We start from the raw sequence: 21176 nt of genomic DNA, 5'->3' as shown, positions 1-21176 counted from the left end.
CATTTCGAATGGATAAACAACAAGGTCCTACTGTATAAAATAAAAAAGAAGGTATATATGTGTATAACCAAGTCACTTTGCTGTACAGCAGAGACTGGCAGAACACTAAATCAACTCTACTTCAATTAAAAAATAAATACATAAAAGGAATATACTGGCTTGGGTGTACTCTCTATATAGGTACTTTGCATATATAAGCTACAATCAAGAACAGTCTATTTGTAGTCTAAGATGCTAACTAAGGATTCTGAAGGGCAAAACAAGACAGAAAAAGAACTAATTCACAAATACGAGATGATAATAACTAAAGTAAAACTTCAGTTTACCAGTTACACTTAGGGCAAGAGTGGGAAAAATAAATGAGATGCTTCAAACTGCTTTACAAAGTCATTTTCACTTTCAGGATTATGAAGCAGAAAATTAGATCACACCCCTTGTCATCACCTGGTCAATTCCGCACATTTGATCAAAGTTGTAACATACATCAAGAGCACCAACATAGTGAATGATACCTGCGGATTGCGACAGTCATGGCTTCGGCAGAAGTAGCACATGGACAGATGGCCTCAGGTTTCAGACCATGGCTTTGGAACAGACTCAGGAAGGCATCACAGGATGACACAGACCCTGAGAAGTTGAAACAGATCAACTTGAAAGCTGAACATATGATTTTCATTATTGCAGGAAACTGGTAAAGAATAGAAAGCTGACACATCTGTACACCATCAATTCCATGCAAATATTTTACTGTGCCTGTGAAATGGTTGATAGGTTTCAAGGACAAACAAATGCTCATCTAGCCCATGAAAGGTCAGTGACACTATTGAAAGTTACAACTTAAAATAAGGCTGCTCCTACCAAACTGCCCAATCAATAGCAGAGATGCACTGCAGGCAACAGGTAGCCAGTTTGGAAGCAAGCAACTCTTCCTGAAGTAACTACTGCAGTTTAGCCAGTGCATTACTAATACTCTGGCTTAGTTCCATCCTTAGTTCCATTCATGTATTCTCTGACTTGTTTCTTACTAAGGTCAGTCCCAGGTCTGTGTTTCATACCAAGATGATCATTGTGACTACTGACAAAAATCCACTGATGACAAAGAACATAGTAGTATCTAATGCTTTACCTGATTCTACCCTGTGGAGGCTCAAGATGTTTATGCTTGTCAGGAAAAGCAGGCAACACAGTAAGATCTCTAAAAGCTTTTGCAAACTCCTTAGATTTGGTGACAGGGAATTTACATAAAGTCCAGACACTTGGCTATATCAAGTTACCTTCTCATAGCTCTTTTTAGTTACATGATAGAGAAAGGACCTAAATGACTGAGCATGGAGTGGTTTTAAAAGCTTACAGATCCATCAAATGATGAATGACTATATAAAATGTAGTATATCTATACAATAGAATATTATATGGCAATATAAAGGAATAAAGTACAGACACAGGCTACAACATGGAGGGACCTTGAAAACATGCTAAGTGAAAGGAGCCGGTCACAAAGGACCACATATAGCATGACTACATTTATGTGAAATTTCCAGAATAGATAAACATATAGAGACAGAGAGTAGATTAGCAGTTGCCTAGGGCTAGGGGACAGAGGATGGGAAATGGGGAGTGACTACTAATGGGTATGGGGTTTCTTTTGGGGATGATGATGTTCTAAATTCAGGTCAATGGTGATAGTTGTATAACTCTGTGAATATACTGAAACCACTGAACTGTACTTTATTTTTAAAAAATTTTTTAAAGATTTTTTCTGATGTGGACCATTTTTAAAGTCTTTATTGAATTTGCTACAATATTGCTTCTGTTGTTTTATGTTCTAGTTTTTTGGCCAGGAGGCATGTGGGATCTTAGCTCCCCGACCAGGGATCGAACCCACACCCCCTGCATTGGAAGGCAAAGTCTTAACCACTGGACCACCAGGGAAGTCCCCCATTGAAGGGTACTTTAAATGGGCAAGTTTTATGGTATGTGAATTATCTCTCAATACAGATATTAAAAAAAAAATGCTTACAGAAAGGGGATGAAAACCTCAGACTACCAAAGGAAAGGATATTCCCAGACTGACACTCTCTAGAAATACTCACAGGGATTAGCCCCGTCAGTGACAATCAACATGCGGAGGGAGCTCAAGCTCACGTCTCTCTGGTCCCGATGCGCCATCATAGCCCAGTGCAAGTCTCGGCACTTCACTAAAGCAACCTTGGCTATAAACGCAAAAGAGATAAAGTCAATACACACATGTTAAATTTGGTAGATATTAGTATATTATAATAAAAACATTTTTACTTATTTTAGGAATCACGATTTTCACTTAGACAAAAATAAAAAAGGTTTCAAAGAAATTGTTCCAGGTGCTCTGAGGCAGCAGCGACTGACTGGACGCACGACTGCCTTTTGCTCACTGTGACCTGCAGGCAGGCCTTGTATCCTAGCCAAGGAAGCTTCGAACACCAAAGCACCCAATAAATCTAATTCAGGGCCCAGATTCAGGCACAATTCTTAAGAATGGACATCAACTGAGATGAACTAGACAACATACCTAATTTTTTAATAACCAAACTCTAAGATCTGTCAAGGCACCAAGGCATAGAATTATGTCTCTAGAAGAGCAACTTGAAAATCCCTGAAATTGCAAACAGTCACATAATCAAAGCTTAGATGCTGTGTGTAACTACCTTTGTGGGCATGTACTCTCTGGACCCAAGAGAGAGGGCAAGTCTTCATAACAGAGTAGGGTACACTAATTGTATGCATCTTATTCATTACATTCTGAAAAGCAAAGAAAGATAAAAAGTAATCAATACCTAATACATACTTAGCATTTTAAAACTGAACTGATATTTTGTTAACAATTTTAACCATACAATACTCAAACACATGCTCTTTGAAAAAAATTGAAAATATTAACTATAAGGTTGAAGCCTCTTTTGCTACCTATTCTCAAACCTGGTTCCCTTCTTTCCTCCTCAGAAATCATCATTGTTATGAATCTGCCATGGATCCTTCCAGTCTTTTTCCCATGTATTTACATATATATTCATCCCCAGAGAAACATAAACATATTTTTAACATAAAAGGCATCATACTATACATATATCTACAACTTGCTTTTTTTTCACTTAAATTGTTCTAGAACTAAATCTATGTACATCAGTATAAGAGATCTATACAATTTTTTTTTGACCTGCTGCATAGTATTCTATAGTATGACTGTACCACAATTTATTTGGGCATTTCCCTATTATTGACAATTTTTTTTTGCAATTACAAACAATGTTTCAAGGAACATATTTATACTCATTTACCTGGCACATGTGTAAGCGTTTCTCTAGGGTAGGTACAGAAAACTTGTACTGCTGAGTCATAGGATGTGTGCTTTTACCGCTGAACAGATAACTGCCAAACTGCTCTCCAACCCTCTAAGTGCTTTCATCATGTTTATGCTTGCCACATGCCACAAAGGGCTGGGTCTTAAAACGCAAGAAATCAACGTTTCACTGTCGCTTACCGGAGGTCCTGCCCAGACCTGTTAGGTGTTTGAGTAGATAAAGCTGAGTAACCTGAGAGGGTCATGCAATTTGGTGTCTCTCCTGCCACCCAAACCGAACATACCCAGGAGCCCCTGTCCCCAAAGAGACCCAGCCTGAGAGTAGTTAAGTCTTGGTACTTAGACTAGCCATTTTGTTCACCACCCAAGTGGCCCAAAGATACCAAAGTACCACTGTAAACCTCTTTTTCCTCCCTCCCCCAAGTTTCTAGCTATGGATTTCAGGGAAAGAATGGTGTGTGTAACTAATTCTTCACACATGTCCCTATCTTGCTCTGTGTATCAGAGAGAGAAGATTCCCTCTAACTCCTCACAAGGGTTTCTTAACCGCGGATTAAAAAAACAAAATGGGAAGGACTTTAGAAAAGAGCTAGAAAGCATGTATGCTCAAGGAATAAGGGTTTTGTGGGTTTTTTTTACTAGTTTGAGGGGTCCTGGGAGAAAAGGGAAACCGCTCCTCTTCCCCATGCTTCATTTCCTACTCTTTCTCTGACTCCTGCAATGTGTGACGAGATACTCTCAAAGGTTCTTTCAACTGTAGAATACTGTATCTCTTCTCTCTCCCCTCCTAATCAGCATGCTCCATATGTAGCTTTTCCCACTTGAAATGTCCCCCCTTCTACTTCCACCCCCCAAATATCTCTATATGGCTACATCTTACCCATTTTTTAGTCCAATTCAACTGTCACCTCTTCCATAAAAATTGAGGCCACAGCTGGGAGGAAGTCGCCTTTTTCTAACTCCCTTAGGATGGTACCTGTTCGTCTATTATGGAAAGCAGTCTCATCTACCTTGTTATTCTGTTCTTTCATTGCAGCATGAACTCATTCAAGACATTTTGTTCAATGGAAAGGTTAGATATTATTAAACACAGTTGCAAAGTTCCAGATATATTTAAGTAATCTTTTCTTTAGAAAAGAGAAGAGGTGACTCACAGTTTTTTGAAAATTATAAATAAACATATAGCCATTTGTACAAATTTTTAAGCTTTGAGTCATCATAGCAGATATTTAAAAGATTTTTGATCCTAAGTTCTCCTACATACTATTATGTGAAAGGTATGCCCAACCACACAATGAAGAAAAAACAGAATTACATTCTCCTTTAAAAAAATTACCATTCGTATTGCAAAATCAAATTCCCCTGGAAAATACCACTGATCTTTTAGGGGCTTAAATTTCAAACAAGCACTGAGTGATGCTGTGGTTACATAGCGCACACAGTGACCTGAATCATAAGCACAATTTACACTAAAGGCCTTGATTCTGTGTAGCTTACCGCAAACATGCCATGCCACAGCCCAGCATCCTTCTTAAAGTCTAAAACATTTACTACTGTTTCCCCTAAAATAGAAAAAAATAGGAAAAAACACAAGGAAATCATCTTTAGTGTTAAGTTGCAAAATTATGTCACTTGCCTCTATTAAACAACTGATTTGGTACTTTTAAAGAAACCACTAAAAGTTCTCAGGGTCTTCTAATTACTTGAGGGTCCCCTCAAATTGGCTGGGGGACTGATCACAGGGTGACGTGGTCACAGAAGAAACAATGAGTTTGGAATTCCTTGACTTTGGCACTGTCTTCGAGATAATTTTTTCCTAATTATATAAGGAACACGTTTGTTTTAGAAACTTTGGAAGTTTCACAAGCATATGTAAAAAATTACACTTCCTAGAGAAAACAAAAAATGTTGGTGTATGTATATATCTATATATTATATCTACATACATGCACATATCATTCTAAGCTTATATACTTATAATGCTTATATAGAGATAGATACTTGACTAACAAAATTGGCACTGTATCTGATTTGTTTCCACTTAATGATATACTGAAACAATCTTTAATATTCAAGAACATGAGTTTTAATACCTCAGCGTATAACCCATTATATGAATGTATTATATAATAATCAACTGCATTTGTTAGCATTTTGATTGATTTCATTACACACACAAACATACATACATATATATATATATATATATATATATATATATATTTTTTTTTTTTTTTTTTTTTTTTTTTTTGCGGTACGCAGGCCTCTCACTGCTGTGGCCTCTCCCGTTGCAGAGCACAGGCTCCGGATGTGCAGGCTCAGTGGCCATGGCTCATGGGCCTAGCCGTTCCGCGGCATGTGGGATCTTCCCGGACCGGGGCACGAACCCGTGTCCCCTGCATCGGCAGGCGGACTCTCAACCACTGCGCCACCAGGGAAGCCCAAACATATATATTTTTAACCAAACAAGAATGCAGCTCTATAATGCTGCTATAATGAGCATGTATTAACTTGTTTCATTCTATGAAAGGAAAATAAAACACTAAAAAAATTAATGTTGTGAAGAACATTCTAAGGGAAATAGTCATTCCAGAATATATATCAACACATCTAAAGTCCAACAACCCAGAATACATTTTTGTGTTTTAATTTGTGTTTTTTGGTAGCAGAATTTCTTTGACTCTAACTCCATACAGCTGGTGGCAGCTCTAACGCATGGGGAGATGGAGGTACCTGACATTCCGCAGCTAATAAGCACATGGTTTTAATTAGTTTTCTATTTCTGCACTCAAGAAATCATGCTTTACATATTTGGTTTGCCCAGAATTTTAGTTTCTTTAAATCACAGCATATTTGTGAAAAAGAAGAAAGCAAGCCAAGAATGTGTCTTAGAACATTTCCCTCTGAATGTGGTCATTAACTGGAGTCCAGTCGCCGAGCACTCTGCTCTAAGTCACACAGATCTGAGCTCACAGTGCAGGCAGTCACGGGGTGAAGTCTGACCTTCAGAATAATTGCAGGCCTGGGACAGAGCTTGGCAGTGAGACAGCATTGCAAGGCGGGACACTGTAACTCCCATTACACTCCCTTCTTTGCTTGTTTTATACTAGGAAAAAAACACAAAAACAAAAACACAAGGAACAACAAAATGGGTTATTTCAAATGACAAAACTAGAATCCAAAAACGAAACCCTGAAAAGCCATGACGATGGGCTGAATTTAACGTTTCATATAAATATCTGAGGCTACACACTTGGGCCCCAAACTCTAATCACACAAAGATAGGACTGGGTAATGTCAAAGCTCAACAAAAGTATGTGTGAAAAATTCTTAAAAGTTTAATTAGTTGTCAGTGTGAAGTGGCTGCTAAAGAAGCTAAAACAAACCTGTGACTTCAGCTGGGTTAACAGAAGCACAGTAGCAAATACAGGGCAAGAGCAAGAGCTAAAGGTGTGGAAGTGTGGTCCCTGTCTATCAGCAGCTCCCGGCTGGGAGGGGAGACTGGGAAATGGCCTATTCACTCCTCCAAATCAATCAACTATAATTTCGCTTTTACCTCGATGCTCCATTCAAGTTGCTTTTTACCAAGATCAGTCACATTTTTATTGTTAAGTCAAAAGCACATATTGCATACGTTACTTTATCAGACCTTTCTGTAATATCTGACACCTCCCTTCTTGACACTTTCTCCTTCCTTGGCTTTTGTGATACTCCTCTTCCTATTCAATATTCTCTCTCTCTCTCCTTTCCCTCCACTTTCTCTGCCCATCCCTTGGATGTTGGCATTCTCTGAACGTTCTGTTCTTCCTCTTCTCTTTTCACTTTAATTCATCAGGGTACCACATTCCTGATGACTCCCAATTCTCTACTTCCAGCCCAGACCTCTCTCCAGAGATCCAGACTCAGAGGATCAACCCTTCCCCTCGAATGACCTGTACTCCTGTGAAACGCAGCCAACACCACCCCTGTACCTTTCGTCCATGAAAACTTTTCTTGCTGTACTTCCTATCTTAGCGAAGGATGCCATCCATCATCTATCCAGTTGCCCAAGTCAGAAACCCAAGTGTCTTTCTTGCCTCCACCCTCTTCAGAGTTAGTCACTAAGTCCTGTCTCTCCCCTACACTAACCTTCAATACCAAACCCTCTAGCCATCTGTTTCTTCTTGCTCTTTATCTGTTAAATTTATTCTTTTCAAGCACAGCTATTTGTCCTCCTCATTTCTCTAGTCTCTTGCTTCCCATCACCCCCCACCACTCCCATCCCCAAAGCAGCAGAAAAATATCTCTGCCAGTAAAGCATTTCTTAAACCTCTGAACTTCTCTAAGTCTTTTGTAACTTTCTTATATGACAAGGATCAATTTCTTTGTTGTCTTTCTCTTGAATATGTATTTATGTTCAAAATAATTAGAATAGAAGGGCCACTATAAGGCATTTTACAAGCCAAAAGATGGAAATCTAACAAACCAGGAGGATCTACTAACATTAAAACTACAAAACGTTAGTTTTAAATTTTGTGGGACAGCAATTGAAGCCAAAGGAAAAGCCAGAATGTACATCCTAGTCTCAGGACTTACCTCAATGTATGCTGGTTCTGTACCAGCAGGTGAGATGTGGGGTTGCCAGTCTTTAGGTGGCTTTGAAAGGTACTTGGAATCTGTTACAACCCATTTGAGCCGGGGCCAACCTAAATCAAACCCAAAATAAAAACTGAATTGCCTAAGCCATCAGGAAAGGAGTTCACCATGAATTGGTCATTTTAAATATCAAGAGACCAAATCAAGGTCATTTTATAATCAGTAAAATATCTTTATTAGTGTTTAGTGATAAATCACCAGACAATTATACCTTCTTTCAAAAGTACAATCGTTCCACATGCTAATTCCAGGCCTTGACATTACCTCAACAACTGGGAGGTCCATTTGGCAGTGGAAGTCCACTGAGGTTAGTGGTCTATCCTCTGTCTCTACATGTAGCATTTAGCTTTAGTGAACAGAGTGGTAGCTTTTCCAACCATCAGCATAAAGGTTAAGGGTGTGGGCTGTGGAATCAGACAGATTTGGGTTCAAATCACTGCTCTGCCATATATTAACTGTGACTTTGGGCAACTTACTTAACCTCTTTGTGTCTCAGTTTCCTCACCTGTAAAATGGGGATAATAATGGTACCTACTTCATAAGATTGTGAGGATTAAATAAGAAAATATATGTTAAGTACTTAGCTATTATTAAATTAAAACACTAATTAAAGCACTCAGCTTTAATTTTTAACTGATAATTCAGGTACAAATATTACTAACCTTTAAACTGTACAATTTCTCCATTCTGGGTTTTTGGCAATCCCTTTAGACAAACTTCACTGGTAAGAGCTAAGGCAATACCACAGCTTCCCAGCAAGAAGCCAATCTGCTGCCCTCCAGCATCCTGTGGAGAAAAGATAATGAGCAAGGTGGGGGAGTGAACGTGAGCATACTGAAGACCAAAACCTGACACTTAGTAACACTCTGGCACTTGTGTGACACTCATGGAACCCCCTGATATCTGGCAATTGTCAAAAGCCAGTGACAATATGTTCTTCCAAATAATTTCTACAACACAACGATTTCCTAAGTGCAAATCACATTTTATTAATCTGACACTGCTAACGATGAATTCCACCAGCCAAATGTGACCATTTTAGTTAATGGTCAGCAACACTCCTCTTTCAGATTAATCTCAGGAAATGAAATAAAAGTGAACATGGTTAAGTTGTCTTGACCTAGCCATACCTCCAAATCCAAAAGCAAAGCAATTCAGGTCAGAACAAAATAAATAATGTAAATGGACACCAAATGTACAAATTTACAATGAAAGTGAATGGACGGTTATACCCAAGTCCATATACTCCTTATTATTCTATTTTAAAGGAGGTAGATTTAAGCCTTACAGCAATAGCCGAGGAAGAAACCAAAAGAGATAGCCTAAAGCATTTCCATTAAAATTTCATCTTTAAAGTATCATTATGAAACCACATAAACATTGCCAACTTAATAATTTAAGAACAACCCTATGATTTCCTGACCAATCTAAAGATACTATACCCATCAACCAGAGTCTCAGGGATGCTACCAATTTTTTTTATTCCTTTCAGAAAATAATTTTTTTCTTATAAATCCATAGTCTCCACCATATTTGTCTTCACCATCAACTCCCAATGATAAACTGCACGAGAAAATTAGGGTCAAACAGCTCATGGAGAAATCATTCAGTTAAACTTTGACATCTGCCACATATGCTTATTTTAGTAGGACGGATGTGTGGTCAAAGTAAATTCTGTACCCCAGAGTAGTAACACAACATCACTGCATCGCCGTTCGACTTAATGGAGGCCCTAGATGTTATGATACAGTTAAGGGAAATCCCTTCACAGAAAGGTTTCACCTATTGTAAATGTGGATTATCTATAGTCTCTGAAGCAAGAGTGGTACTTTTTTTTTCAGGATTTTTTCTTGATGTGGACCATTTTTAAAGTCTTTTTTGAATCTGTTACAATATCACTTCTGTTTTATGTTTTGTTTTTTTGGCCCTGAGGCATGTGGGATCTTAGCTCCCCGACCAGGGATCAAACCCACACCCGCTACACTGGAAGGCGAAATCTTAACCAGTGCACCACCAGGGAAGTCCCGAGAGTGGTACTTTTTTTGTTGTTGTTGGCTGTACCAAGTGGCTTATGGGTTCCTCGACCAGGGATTGAACCCGGGTCCACGGCACTGAAAGCCCGAGTCTTAACCACTGGACCGCCAGGGAATTCCCAAGTGTACTCTTTATAAAATGTAATCATTGAAAAGTCAAGTATGTCCCCATAACTTTTAAGTGATATATAATACTAGAAAAATTCTATCTTGGTTGAAAACAGGTTATTTTCATGAAACTTATAAATATTCATAAATAAATTTTCTACAACTTTCATGTTTTTAGAAAGTGAAGCTAAGTGTACTTAAGAAAATGGTCAGACTATTTTTTAATGTTGTAACTGAGTCAACTGATCCAAGAACCCAATGCCTGCCACGTCGCATCAGGCTACACTTCTCTTAAATTTAGCAATGTTACCTTTCTGGTAAGAGGTACCTCTATAGGCACTGGAATCACTTCGGCCAGGAGACATCCATAAAAAGCCACCATAAACATGACTGGATCATTGTTGGGGTAAACCAGGGCTACCTATAATACATAATGACATTCAATACAGAGGAATAAGAGGAGACTAACACTTTCACTGCCACTAAGTGATAGATTTATATATGACATTTAGCATGAACACAATACATCAAACTATTTAATGGCCTAAAGAAAATTAAGTTATTCAAAAGGATGCACAAATCTAAAAAGATCTCTGTCATTCCCATGATTATACTAGGCACAATTCGGGGACTATAATGCAATTCATCATCATCACCGTAAGAATTTTTCGTTTAATTCTATTGGTGATTTAGCAGTAAACAACTCACCTTCAGTAGTAAGCTAATTACTTAGAAAACCTAAGGCAATTTACTTTAGTGCAGGGCTAAAGCAATAAAATTAATGTGATGGATCTCTCTAGATAGACTAACATATTAAAGAATAAGCCTTATATCTCTCAGAGAGAACCTACAAGAATTGATGGACTCCACTACCACCTTAGGGCAAACCTAAGGTTTCTTACTTTTTAACAAATTCATTGCATTAATCCTTACTCACTTAACCAACAATGCAAGTATACTAGCAAGAAGGCATTTGGTAATAGGTATAAGCAATACTGGCAGAAACCATTATGAATATAAAGTTAATTCATTTAAAAAAGATAAACAGTGAAACCTCCATAATATGTTCAAACCTGTGATCTCACCTGTAATGCATCAGAGATAACTGAACCTTCCTAATTTCCTCAAGGAATGCAAAAACACAGAAGTCACGATTGTTGTGGAGTTTGCTCCTTGGCATGGATATTCACAGATTAACATTTGAAACTTAATTATGTCATTGGACTTTTGTTTTTCCCTTTCCTTCTCTCACTTACAAATTCTCTTAACTCACTCCCAAGATAAGTTCAGTTCTGAACCTTCTAGAGTTCTAAAAAAAATACTAAATCCACAAGACATTTACACAATCCATTTCCTTTCTGCACACAAGTGTCCAGGTTGTTAGGAAGACACGAAATTACCTTCTTAGGGTGAAGATTATGATACACTCACAAGTCATACTTAAAAGTAAAAGCCATACTTTAGATGTCCTTTGCCAAAATGCAGAAGTATTAATATCTTTAAAAGGCTAGTTTAGGAAATTTTGTAATCATGAGCCTACTAAAATGAATTCCGTTGTGTATGTAGCTGGTGTTTCATTCTACAAGTCCAAATGAAAAGTAATGTTTGATGATTAGAAGTAATTTTATTTAGAAAGTGAATAAAACCTTTAAATATTGAAAAAAATTTTAATGTCACCTCTAATTTAAAAAGAAATTAATGATGTCAATTTGTTTCTTCTTAGAAGTAACCTAAGTCTCCCTCCCTGTCCACACAAAACCCCAGAATATTGTTTTGAAAGTTTTATGGGGCATTTTTCAAAGAAAAAATCAAAGAGTAAACTTGATTGCTATTTTTGTTGTCTAAATATTGAAATATTTATTTACAGAAGGACTTAGGTTTCTTTTTATTTTCATTAGTAAAGAGACATGTGAATATCCTTCAAACTATAAATGCAAGAATTATAACCTGGGTTGGAACCAAACCATCTTCATTTTCTAAGAGTAAGAGTTATATAAATTGTGCTGTTGTACATTAAAAATCCAGAATGTGCATGCTAGAAAACAATAAACATCAACTCCCTAAAACAAACAAACAAAAAAACCCCAAAAAACCAACCAACCAAACAAAAAAACCAATTACCCTGTCTCCAGGTTTTAATACAGGTTCATTTTTGGTCCCCAGCTTATTAAGCAGTGTGAAGGCCAACTTTAAACTTCTGCTCCACAACTTTCCTGGAGAAAGAAAACAGTCATATAGAAAAACACAGGCCTACTTCAGCAAGAGGGCATTCAGTTCATCAGCACACCAAATGAGATAACGGCCACTAGCAAATGATACATTAGACAAGCATCACCCTCAACACACAGAGAGGTCCTCTGCCGCAAAAACTGCTTTACAGTCACTCTAGTTTACGAAAGCCAGTGCTGCCTTCAAGCAAAAATGAAACATCACCGAAAGCTCACTGTGATTTAGATAATATTTCAAATTCTTCTCTGAAGTAATCTGAATATCTTTAGAAATAATTTGATGTGAGGTGATCAGATTTAAAGGGAAGGAAACAAGTTTTTATCACAGGACTGAAAATCAGAAGACAGCTTCTTTCTAAGCTTTTTCTGAAGAAACACTTACACATATGATACTGGATACCTGAAGTAAGTGCAAAGCAAAAGTATGCCTCAAATGACTGAGCATTCCATACCACTGTATTTCAGTGAAAACAGACAATAAAATGGAAATTAACTATGTGAAACATGTGGATATAGTCAAAGATGTTAAATAAACATGTAAAGATTTGGCTAGCTGACTGCTTTCTTAAAGGGTACATGGATGAGATTAATGTACAGCTTCTGAAATGAATGCTAAAAACAATTTTAGGGGGAAAAGCCTACTGTTCCCCTCTTCCTGCTCCTTTCCCCGACCACCTTTAGAAATTCTTATTTTAGATTATGAAGAAAGTGAAATCATTTTATTTTGCAAAGATATGTTAGTTTTACACACAACTCATTCAGAGGGGCATTGAAGATGGAAACTCATGTCAATCTGTACAATTCTTTAAATAAAAACTACTTCTCTAAAATATTCTATATGGAGATCTATGGACAATGTATACCACTTGTGAAGGGAAAAAGGAATCTGTCTGAATAAACTAGTACAAAATCTCACAGCCCAAGCTGAATCCATTCTTCTTGTTATTTAAAAAAAGAAATAATAAAAATAAAGTTATTTTAAAAATTTATAAAACAAAACTAAATGGAAAAGTACTGATTCTTTGTTCGTTATAGAATTTTGTGCCTATTACATGCAAGAGGCAGGATGAAGTAAATGACAAAGATCTAAAAAGTAACCAATTTCAATTTTTAGATAAAACCACCTGATTTTTACCATACGCCATTAATCCTGCCCAAATGTCTTCCTAAAATCCTCTCCTAATGTTTAAACATCAGCGGATCTAAAAAGTCTCTTTCTTCTTTTAAATATCAGCTGGCTTACAACAGTCCCTTTAGCAAAAGAAAATATTTGGCAACAGCTGTACTTAGAACTTAGGATCCTATTAAAATAATTTAAAAGATCTATTGAAACACAATGACCAGTAACTGCTAAATAGCAAGATAAAAACATTACCCATGATAATCTGAAGAACTATTAGGAGAAAAGGAAGGAACTGGACTCCTGAAACTCACCATAAGTAAGAGTGTAAATTGGTTTCCCTGTTACGTCCAGTGCAGTCAGACAGGGGCATTTTGCCTGAGTGGTGCCCCAGCGCTGCAGGGCAGACTCAAGAGCAGGAGGCCAGTTACAGATGACTCCTAATGGCTCTCCCTTCACAGGGGTCATCTGCCGTCCCTCAGGCTTGGGTTGGTTGGGGTCTGGCTGAGGTACTGTACCAAAACAACCCCAACAGGTTATGAAAATAAGATCTGAAGTAAGTACAAATACCAACTAACACAACTTAGGTCTCTTATCTCAAATATATTTCCCCTTTCCCTTTATCTTTATCTGGCTTAAACTCACTCTGAGAAAATAAAGGACATCGTTAGAAATAGTAATCCACAAGCTGGGCCTTAATTCATTTCCCCACATAATCGTAAAATCATATTTAATGTATTTTACCCAACAAATCCTGACCCTGACAAAGCAAATGCCTGAACGTTCAAAAAAACACAAAGCATACATTTCTGTTTAGCAATTTTACAATTTTTAGTAAGCTTGTTTTTAGACCTTTAGTTTGTGTCCAATGTTAGAAAGCCAGGTTCCACCTCACCAGGGTATGTTTAATGATAAAGCATTGAACTATGAATCAGAAAACCCAAGCTTACATTCACTTTTTTTTTTTTTTTTTTTTGTGGTATGCGGGCCTCTCACTGTTGTGGCCTCTCCCGTTGTGGAGCACAGGCTCTGGATGCGCAGGCTCAGTGGCCATGGCTCACGGGCCCAGCCACACCGCGGCATGTGGGATCCTCCCGGACCGGGGCACGAACCCGTGTCCCCTGCATCGGCAGGCGGACTCTCAACCACTGCGCCACCAGGGAAGCCCCTACATTCACTTTTTACTAGTGTGACCTGAGGCAAAATGAGTTACCCCAGCCTCAATTTTCCTCATCTATAAAATGGGGATACAACAGGGTCATATTGGACTCAGGCAGACAATGGGCATGAATGACAATGTTCCTTCCATGTCTCTACACCTCTGTGCACATCTCATATGGCCAATCCCTTTGCCTCCTGGTGAACTTGCACTCATCCTTCTCAGGATGCAGCTCTAACGGTACCTTCCCTGGGAAGCCGTCCGGGGCCATTCCTTCCTTAGTGCTTCCACACCGTGTGCTAGTGCACCCTTATTAAAGCACTGAGGATGCTCAAGAGCTTCTACTACTCTATAATTTTTTCTCCCCCTTTGACTGAGAGCTCTTTTTTTTTTTTTAATTTATTTATTTGGCTGCTCTGGGTCTTAGTTGCGGCACACAGGATCTTCGTTGCGGCACGTGGGATCTTTAGGTGCTGTGTGCGAACCCTTAGTTGCGATGTGGGATCTAGTTCCTTAACCAGGGATCGAACCCAGGCCCCCTGCATTGGAAGCGTGGAGTCTTAACCACTGGACCACCAGGGAAGTCCCCTGACTGAGAGCTTTTTGAGAGAAGACATGGTTCATAGTCCTCTTATTACCTATAGTGCCTAATACATAATGGTTGCTCAATCAATGTTCATTAAATTGAACTGAACTTGGGGGACAAAAAAGAAAAGCACTAGGATCATTAACATGGGCAATTCCAGAAACTGGAGGTGACTAATATTTCATATCCTTTCCTATAGACAAAACTTAAATCCTCTTAATTTTTCTACAATAAACAAGTATTATTCAAACATTAAAAAGCAAAAAAAAAAATCCTGTATTTTCATAGCAGGAAAGATAATTTACATATGGAACAAAAGGCCAAGTATTCACTGAGTGCCAATTATGTGCACAAGATGTGATAAATATTGAGAAGATAAATGCTGCACATATCATTCTTTGAACAAACATTTATTGCTTCTCATAATGCCGGGTACAAGGAATACAGGGTCCATGCCCTCTGGATGTCTAGGAGTATCCAGACAGTGGGGACGCACTCATACACAGAGCTAAGTAAACATGACCAGTGCATGACAGAGACAGGTACAGAGAGGGTAGAAGAGGGCCATACCACCACCCAGCTTAGAGAAGAGGGCCATGCCACCACCCAGCTTAGAGGATGGGGTCTCCCACCCGGAGGAGGTAATGCCTGAGCTGAGTCTTAAAGGGAGGGGAAGGGTAGGGATTAGCCAGGTGAGTAGGAGACGAGAGAAGCACTATAGAAGAGAGAACAGATGGAACGAGCAGCAAGTATTAGAAGGGCAAATGAAATATGAAATAAATTTTATTTTCCAGCTCAATTTAATGACAGGTTGGGGAAACTTACTTAAAATGTCATTCATTTTTTTACTGATACACAACTAACAGTTTCACTTCCCAACTCACCGCCCTAGGTAAATAACATTTGCATGTTCTCAGACCCTAAACCACCAGATTAAGTATAAAAATAAACATGGGTGATTCTAAATAAACAGTTTTCTTTTTATGGACAGATTGTATATATGGTAGGCGTAGTTCTGGTCATAGAAGTCTGTACATCATTGCCATCCATTAGGCCTCAATGCAGACCCTGGGGCACACTCTTCCAGACTTCCAAAGACATACAGGTATTTTTTTTTTCCAAGGTAATTGTCATTCAAATAAAAGAATGCTGCCTATTTAAAATTAGTGGAAAGCTGTTAGCTCTATTCTAATTGAGCTCAAGTATGAATATTGCTCAAGTATAACTCTATTAAACCTTGACCTTCACTTGCTTAGTCAATACACAGTACTAAAAAGACCGAAGAGGATATTACTGGCACAGACACCTTGAAAATATCAGTCCATCAAGAAAGATGACCATAGTTCAATGAGTTTAGTGACTCCTAAAGAAACAGAAATTCATCTTAACCTCATATGTCAGGTTGCTTGTTGCTTCCTGCTGTACAAAGTGGGCTAAGACTGGATCTGGTCTACCAACATGCCTAGTTCCATTAAGGTCTGATGTGATCAAAGCCTACTCTTAGCCTCAGGACGTAAAAATGGACTGCAAAACTACCAAGGCTTAGTTCTTTGGATGAAAGCTTTTGTTAGATAGAACTATTAAATGGCCACCCTCATTCCATCTGTGCCGCCATATAGTCCCCTCCCAATCCTTCTATTAAATTCTATACATCATATTATTTTATCCCTAAATATTTTTTAAATTATTGAATGAATAAATCATTCTTATCACTTCTAGGGAGCCTTCCCTAACCACACAGATGAAATGGAATTCTTCCCTTCTCCAAACTGCCTGTACCAGTTGATACATACATATTGACTAAGCTCAGCTTTCACCTACAGTATATGTTTTGTCTAAATTGTAAACAACAACATGAAGGAAGGAGGAAGTGACTGTATTTTCGTGAACCTATTTCACCATCTACCACATTAAAGCAGATATATATATGTGTTGACTGGCTGATTTAACAAAACGACTGGGTTATAGCAGAAAAGAATAGGCAGGACTTCCCTGGTGGTGCAGTAGTTAAGAATCTGCCTGCCAATGCAGGGGACACGGGTTCAATCCCTGGTCCGGGAGGATCCAACATGCCTTGGAGCAACTAAGTCCATGTGCCACAACTACTGAGCCTGTGCTCTAGAGCCCGCGAGCCACAACTACTGAGCCCGCATGCTGCAACTGCTGAAGCCTGTGTGCTTAGAGCCCATACTCCACAACAAGAGATGCCACCACAATGAGAAGCCTGTGCACTGCAACGAAGAGTAGTCCCCGCTCGCCACAGCTAGAGAAAGCCCGCGTGCAGCAACTAAGACCCAACACAGCCAAAAAAAAAAAAAAAAAAAAGAATGGGCAAACTTTTGAGATCGACTTTGACACTCCTGTTCTAGGATAATGCCAAATATAAACAATTTAAAAAATTATGTGTTTGTTCCTAATTTCAAAGAGCATATTTCTGTGTTCCATAGTTATCTCTTTGTTTTTCTCCGCCCCCCTTTACTTTTCATCTGAGATTTAAAATATAAAGAGCAGAAAGCTATGAACTCTTTCAACCAAAAACAATGCCTTGTTCATCCTTAAATCCTATTAATACCTAACATGTAGTAACTGCTTACGAAATTTCTAAGGAATATACGTGTTTGTCAATATTACCACTACCTTCCACAATTTCTTCAGAGTCATCCACAAAAAATTCTTTTAAGGGAGGCCTTTTGGGTCGTTTCAGAGTGTTGAGAAGCTGCTGGATTTTTGTGGATACTCTGCTACTGACAGGAACACCTATAAGGGAAAAAATGGTGAGTTAAAATTAATTGATTTTAGGGATATTTCAGTTCCTCTATTCTCTTAGGAGCTTTTATTTCTAATGATGTTTGGCCTTTGTCCACAGTCTCATTCTATTTCAACTGGGCCAACGTGGTACAAATACGTACATTATCATTTTTACGACAACAGAGAAAAAATATGCTATTATTAATACTGGTTAAATATTTCATCTAACATCCCTTCTCTCTTTTTCCATACTCTTTGTTCAGAGTATCTTTTTGAAAGTAGAGACTAAGTGTGAACAAGTGTTAATGCTGCTGCAGTGCAGACGTTGAAAAGAGGGAGCTCAAGATGATCTGTGTGAGTAGGTCAATCACAGTATAGTTCTGCCACTGCTGGACATCAGGCACTGCTGCTTATAATTTGAATTGTTTCTGCTTAACTAATATGCCCTATTTACCTATCAAACAGAGATGCCTACCATCAGCTGTATCCATGAGGCTGGACCTGTTGGATCCTTTGTGCATGCCTTTAACTATCCCCGATGGGGGTAGATCAATATTTGCTGGGCGTATTGAGGAAGATGATGACAAAGAAGAGGTAGTTGTAGTGACATCAGGGGGAGCAGAGAAATTCTCTAAGAGGGAAGAAACCAAAGTTTAGAATTATATTACATTAGCAGTAAAAATAAGAATCTTTAAATCTCTTTTTTTTTTTGGTTTGTTTTTTAAGAAGAAAGAAAACTACATAAGTGGGACACTAGCTCCAATAAAGCAACCCTTAAAATCACATTTTACTAGCAAGATATAATGAGAGAGGAAGAGGTTAAGCCAGGGCATATCAGTTTTCTAAAATTATTACTCTTGAGAACTTGAGCAGCCTTAGTAAGATCAAATTGCATATCAAATATTTCTCAAAAACGCTGTTTTCTACACAGAAAGTCTGGTAGAAATCCAATGTTATAAAGATAATCATAATAAAATAAAAATTGCAAGTGACTTCAAAATGAAATCAAAGTATGATCATTATGGCTACTAACAGTCTAGTCTTCTGAGCATTTCTTCATGTTTACGTTGGTTTATTTATGTTTCTTCTTTCACTGAAGACAGAAATTATGTCTTGGGAGTCAGATCGTTCAAGTTCCCAAATGAAGAAAACCAGATAAAATCCACTTTTAATTTTTATAAAATAACCAATAGGTTACTTGGATCTACTTGACAGAAAAGGTTCTTCCCTTGCTCTAAGCATGATTAAACAGTGTTATATTCTGCTTCATGTAGAGATTCTTACTATAAAGAAATAATGATATAGGTGGAAGAGAGCCATTCAACAGGGATGTGTTACAAAAAACACAGAAGAAGAAAACGAAAATTAGAGGAAGCAAAATATACAATTTGCAAGAATAATGAAAGGCCACTCATAACTATGAAAAAGGGAAAAAGCATAATATAAAGAATTTCTAAAATCAATTTGGAAGTAAGCTTTCCATGCCCCAAAATTCTATAATTACTAGTTTAATATTTTTTAAAGCTTTAAATACTTTGCACAAATATATTGCAGTATATTCTTTCTGTAGGATAATGTGATAACAAAGCTTTAAAAATAGACATTTTAATTTGACCCAGCAATTCTACTTATAGGAATACATCCTAAGAGGAAATAATCAAACAAATGCACAAAGTTGTGTGTTCAAGGATGTTCATTCCAGTTCCATAATAGCAAAAAACTGGATACTACCTTAAATGTCCAAAACATTTAGGGAAACGGCTAAAATAAGCTAGGGCATAGCCATACAGTTGCATATTTTGAAACCATAAAAAAAACAGTATAATTCTATATTAATGATATAAAAAATGTCTGTGATACACTGCTAATAAAAGCAGGTTATGAACATTATATTTAGTACAATTTCACTTCTGTAAAAACAAAAACAAAACCTTACATATTTATATGCAAATAAGGTCTAGAAGGATATACATGAAAGTGATAACACTGAAGTGTTATCCATACGAAGTGGGTTTGTAGATTATTTTTCCTTTTATCTGTACTTAAAAATTTTTCTTTTAGAAACATGAATTACTTCTGTTAGAGCAGACATCCAAAAGGCAATAATGTTGGATAAAATGGTTCCTGTGAGTACCTGAACCGGTAACTTTTCACAGAGTGGAAGCAATATGAGATATGAAGTCAGATGAAATCATCTTGTTAACAAAAATTCAGGTAAAGTTAACTGGGTATCAGGAAAATATTTTTAACAAGTGAAACTGCTCTCTTTTAGACAATGTGGGAATGAAACCTGGCCCCACCATGGCTCTGCTGCTTACCCTCCCAATAGAAGAGGTGGTGAGCATGCTCACCCGTAGCTGCTTCGGGAGGTTCAGTCAATTGAGGGCACAGCTAAGAGTGCAGGACAAGCCATCAGTTACTGGCACTCAGCCTTTTAATGTAGGCAAGCATACCCTCAAGGTAGCTATTTTCTTTAAAAATTATAGGCTTAAATTGAAAGGTTTCCAAGTTCTTCTTTTCAGAAATCAATTAATAGAATAAAGATATATATAAGGTGAAACAGGAAGGTTACTGATATAAAAATTAAGACACCAAAATGCAAGTGGATTGTTAAAAAACAAGGAAAAGTATCACAGACACATGATGTTCATATACATCACTTAGTGCCATGTGTACCAACTAATTAAGCAAAAGCAGAGATCTGAACTGTATCTTTATCTGCAGATGTCACAGACTCTTAGAACACACACACACACACACACACACACACACACACACACACACACACACACACAAAGCAGAGCCAAGCGAAAGCTATACTCCACAGAGGAGCACTGGCAGCAGGTAGCAGCTCACAGAGTACCAACATTCTCAGCCTGCACGCTCCGTTGTAGCAATAGCACAGCAGCAAGGACAATAAATCCAGTCTTTATGCTGAAGACAAAAGGGTCTTATTGATATTGCCTTAGTTCAGAATTTGCTCAGGTTTAATTTTTTTTTTGTTTGAGAGAATGCAGACAACAATCCTGGGAAAATCTAATACGTTACATCTTTTAACACCTTTTACTTGATGGAATATTCTCCAATAGGGATAAACCACACTAAGACTGGTGTTATATCTTGCAGCTTGAGTATTGCTTATAGAAATAGCTATGGCTTCAGGTGGGCAATACTATGTACCAATAATGCAGACGCTCTCTATCATTCCAAGTGTAATGCTCG

The 21176-nt window shown here is 37.8% G+C and overlaps 1 protein-coding gene across 5 annotated transcripts in view; it reads right to left on the bottom strand.

Annotated features, from left to right (window-relative positions):
- DIP2B (disco interacting protein 2 homolog B) overlaps positions 1–21176 on the bottom strand; it is a 237535-nt gene that overhangs the window by 44114 nt on the left and 172245 nt on the right. For 3 of the 5 annotated variants that reach the window (XM_082635172.1, XM_082635171.1, XM_082635170.1), the window contains 12 exons: positions 18430–18585; positions 17841–17963; positions 13776–13973; positions 12235–12326; positions 10424–10534; positions 8635–8758; positions 7913–8022; positions 6341–6443; positions 4835–4899; positions 2685–2778; positions 2094–2213; positions 513–627 (listed from right to left, as the gene is read on the bottom strand). In XM_082635172.1, coding sequence (XP_082491298.1) covers positions 513–627; positions 2094–2213; positions 2685–2778; positions 4835–4899; positions 6341–6443; positions 7913–8022; positions 8635–8758; positions 10424–10534; positions 12235–12326; positions 13776–13973; positions 17841–17963; positions 18430–18585 — 1411 coding nt within the window. The remainder of the gene's footprint in view (positions 1–512; positions 628–2093; positions 2214–2684; positions 2779–4834; positions 4900–6340; positions 6444–7912; positions 8023–8634; positions 8759–10423; positions 10535–12234; positions 12327–13775; positions 13974–17840; positions 17964–18429; positions 18586–21176) is intronic. The other 2 variants (XM_082635169.1, XM_082635168.1) reach the window with 2 other exon arrangements.

Source organism: Mesoplodon mirus (assembly GCF_964341445.2).
Source record: "Mesoplodon mirus genome assembly, chromosome: 11".
Classification (NCBI taxonomy): Eukaryota; Metazoa; Chordata; class Mammalia; order Artiodactyla; family Ziphiidae; genus Mesoplodon; species Mesoplodon mirus.
Note: the sequence above shows the minus strand (reverse complement) of the source record. Positions and strands in the feature narration are given on the sequence as shown.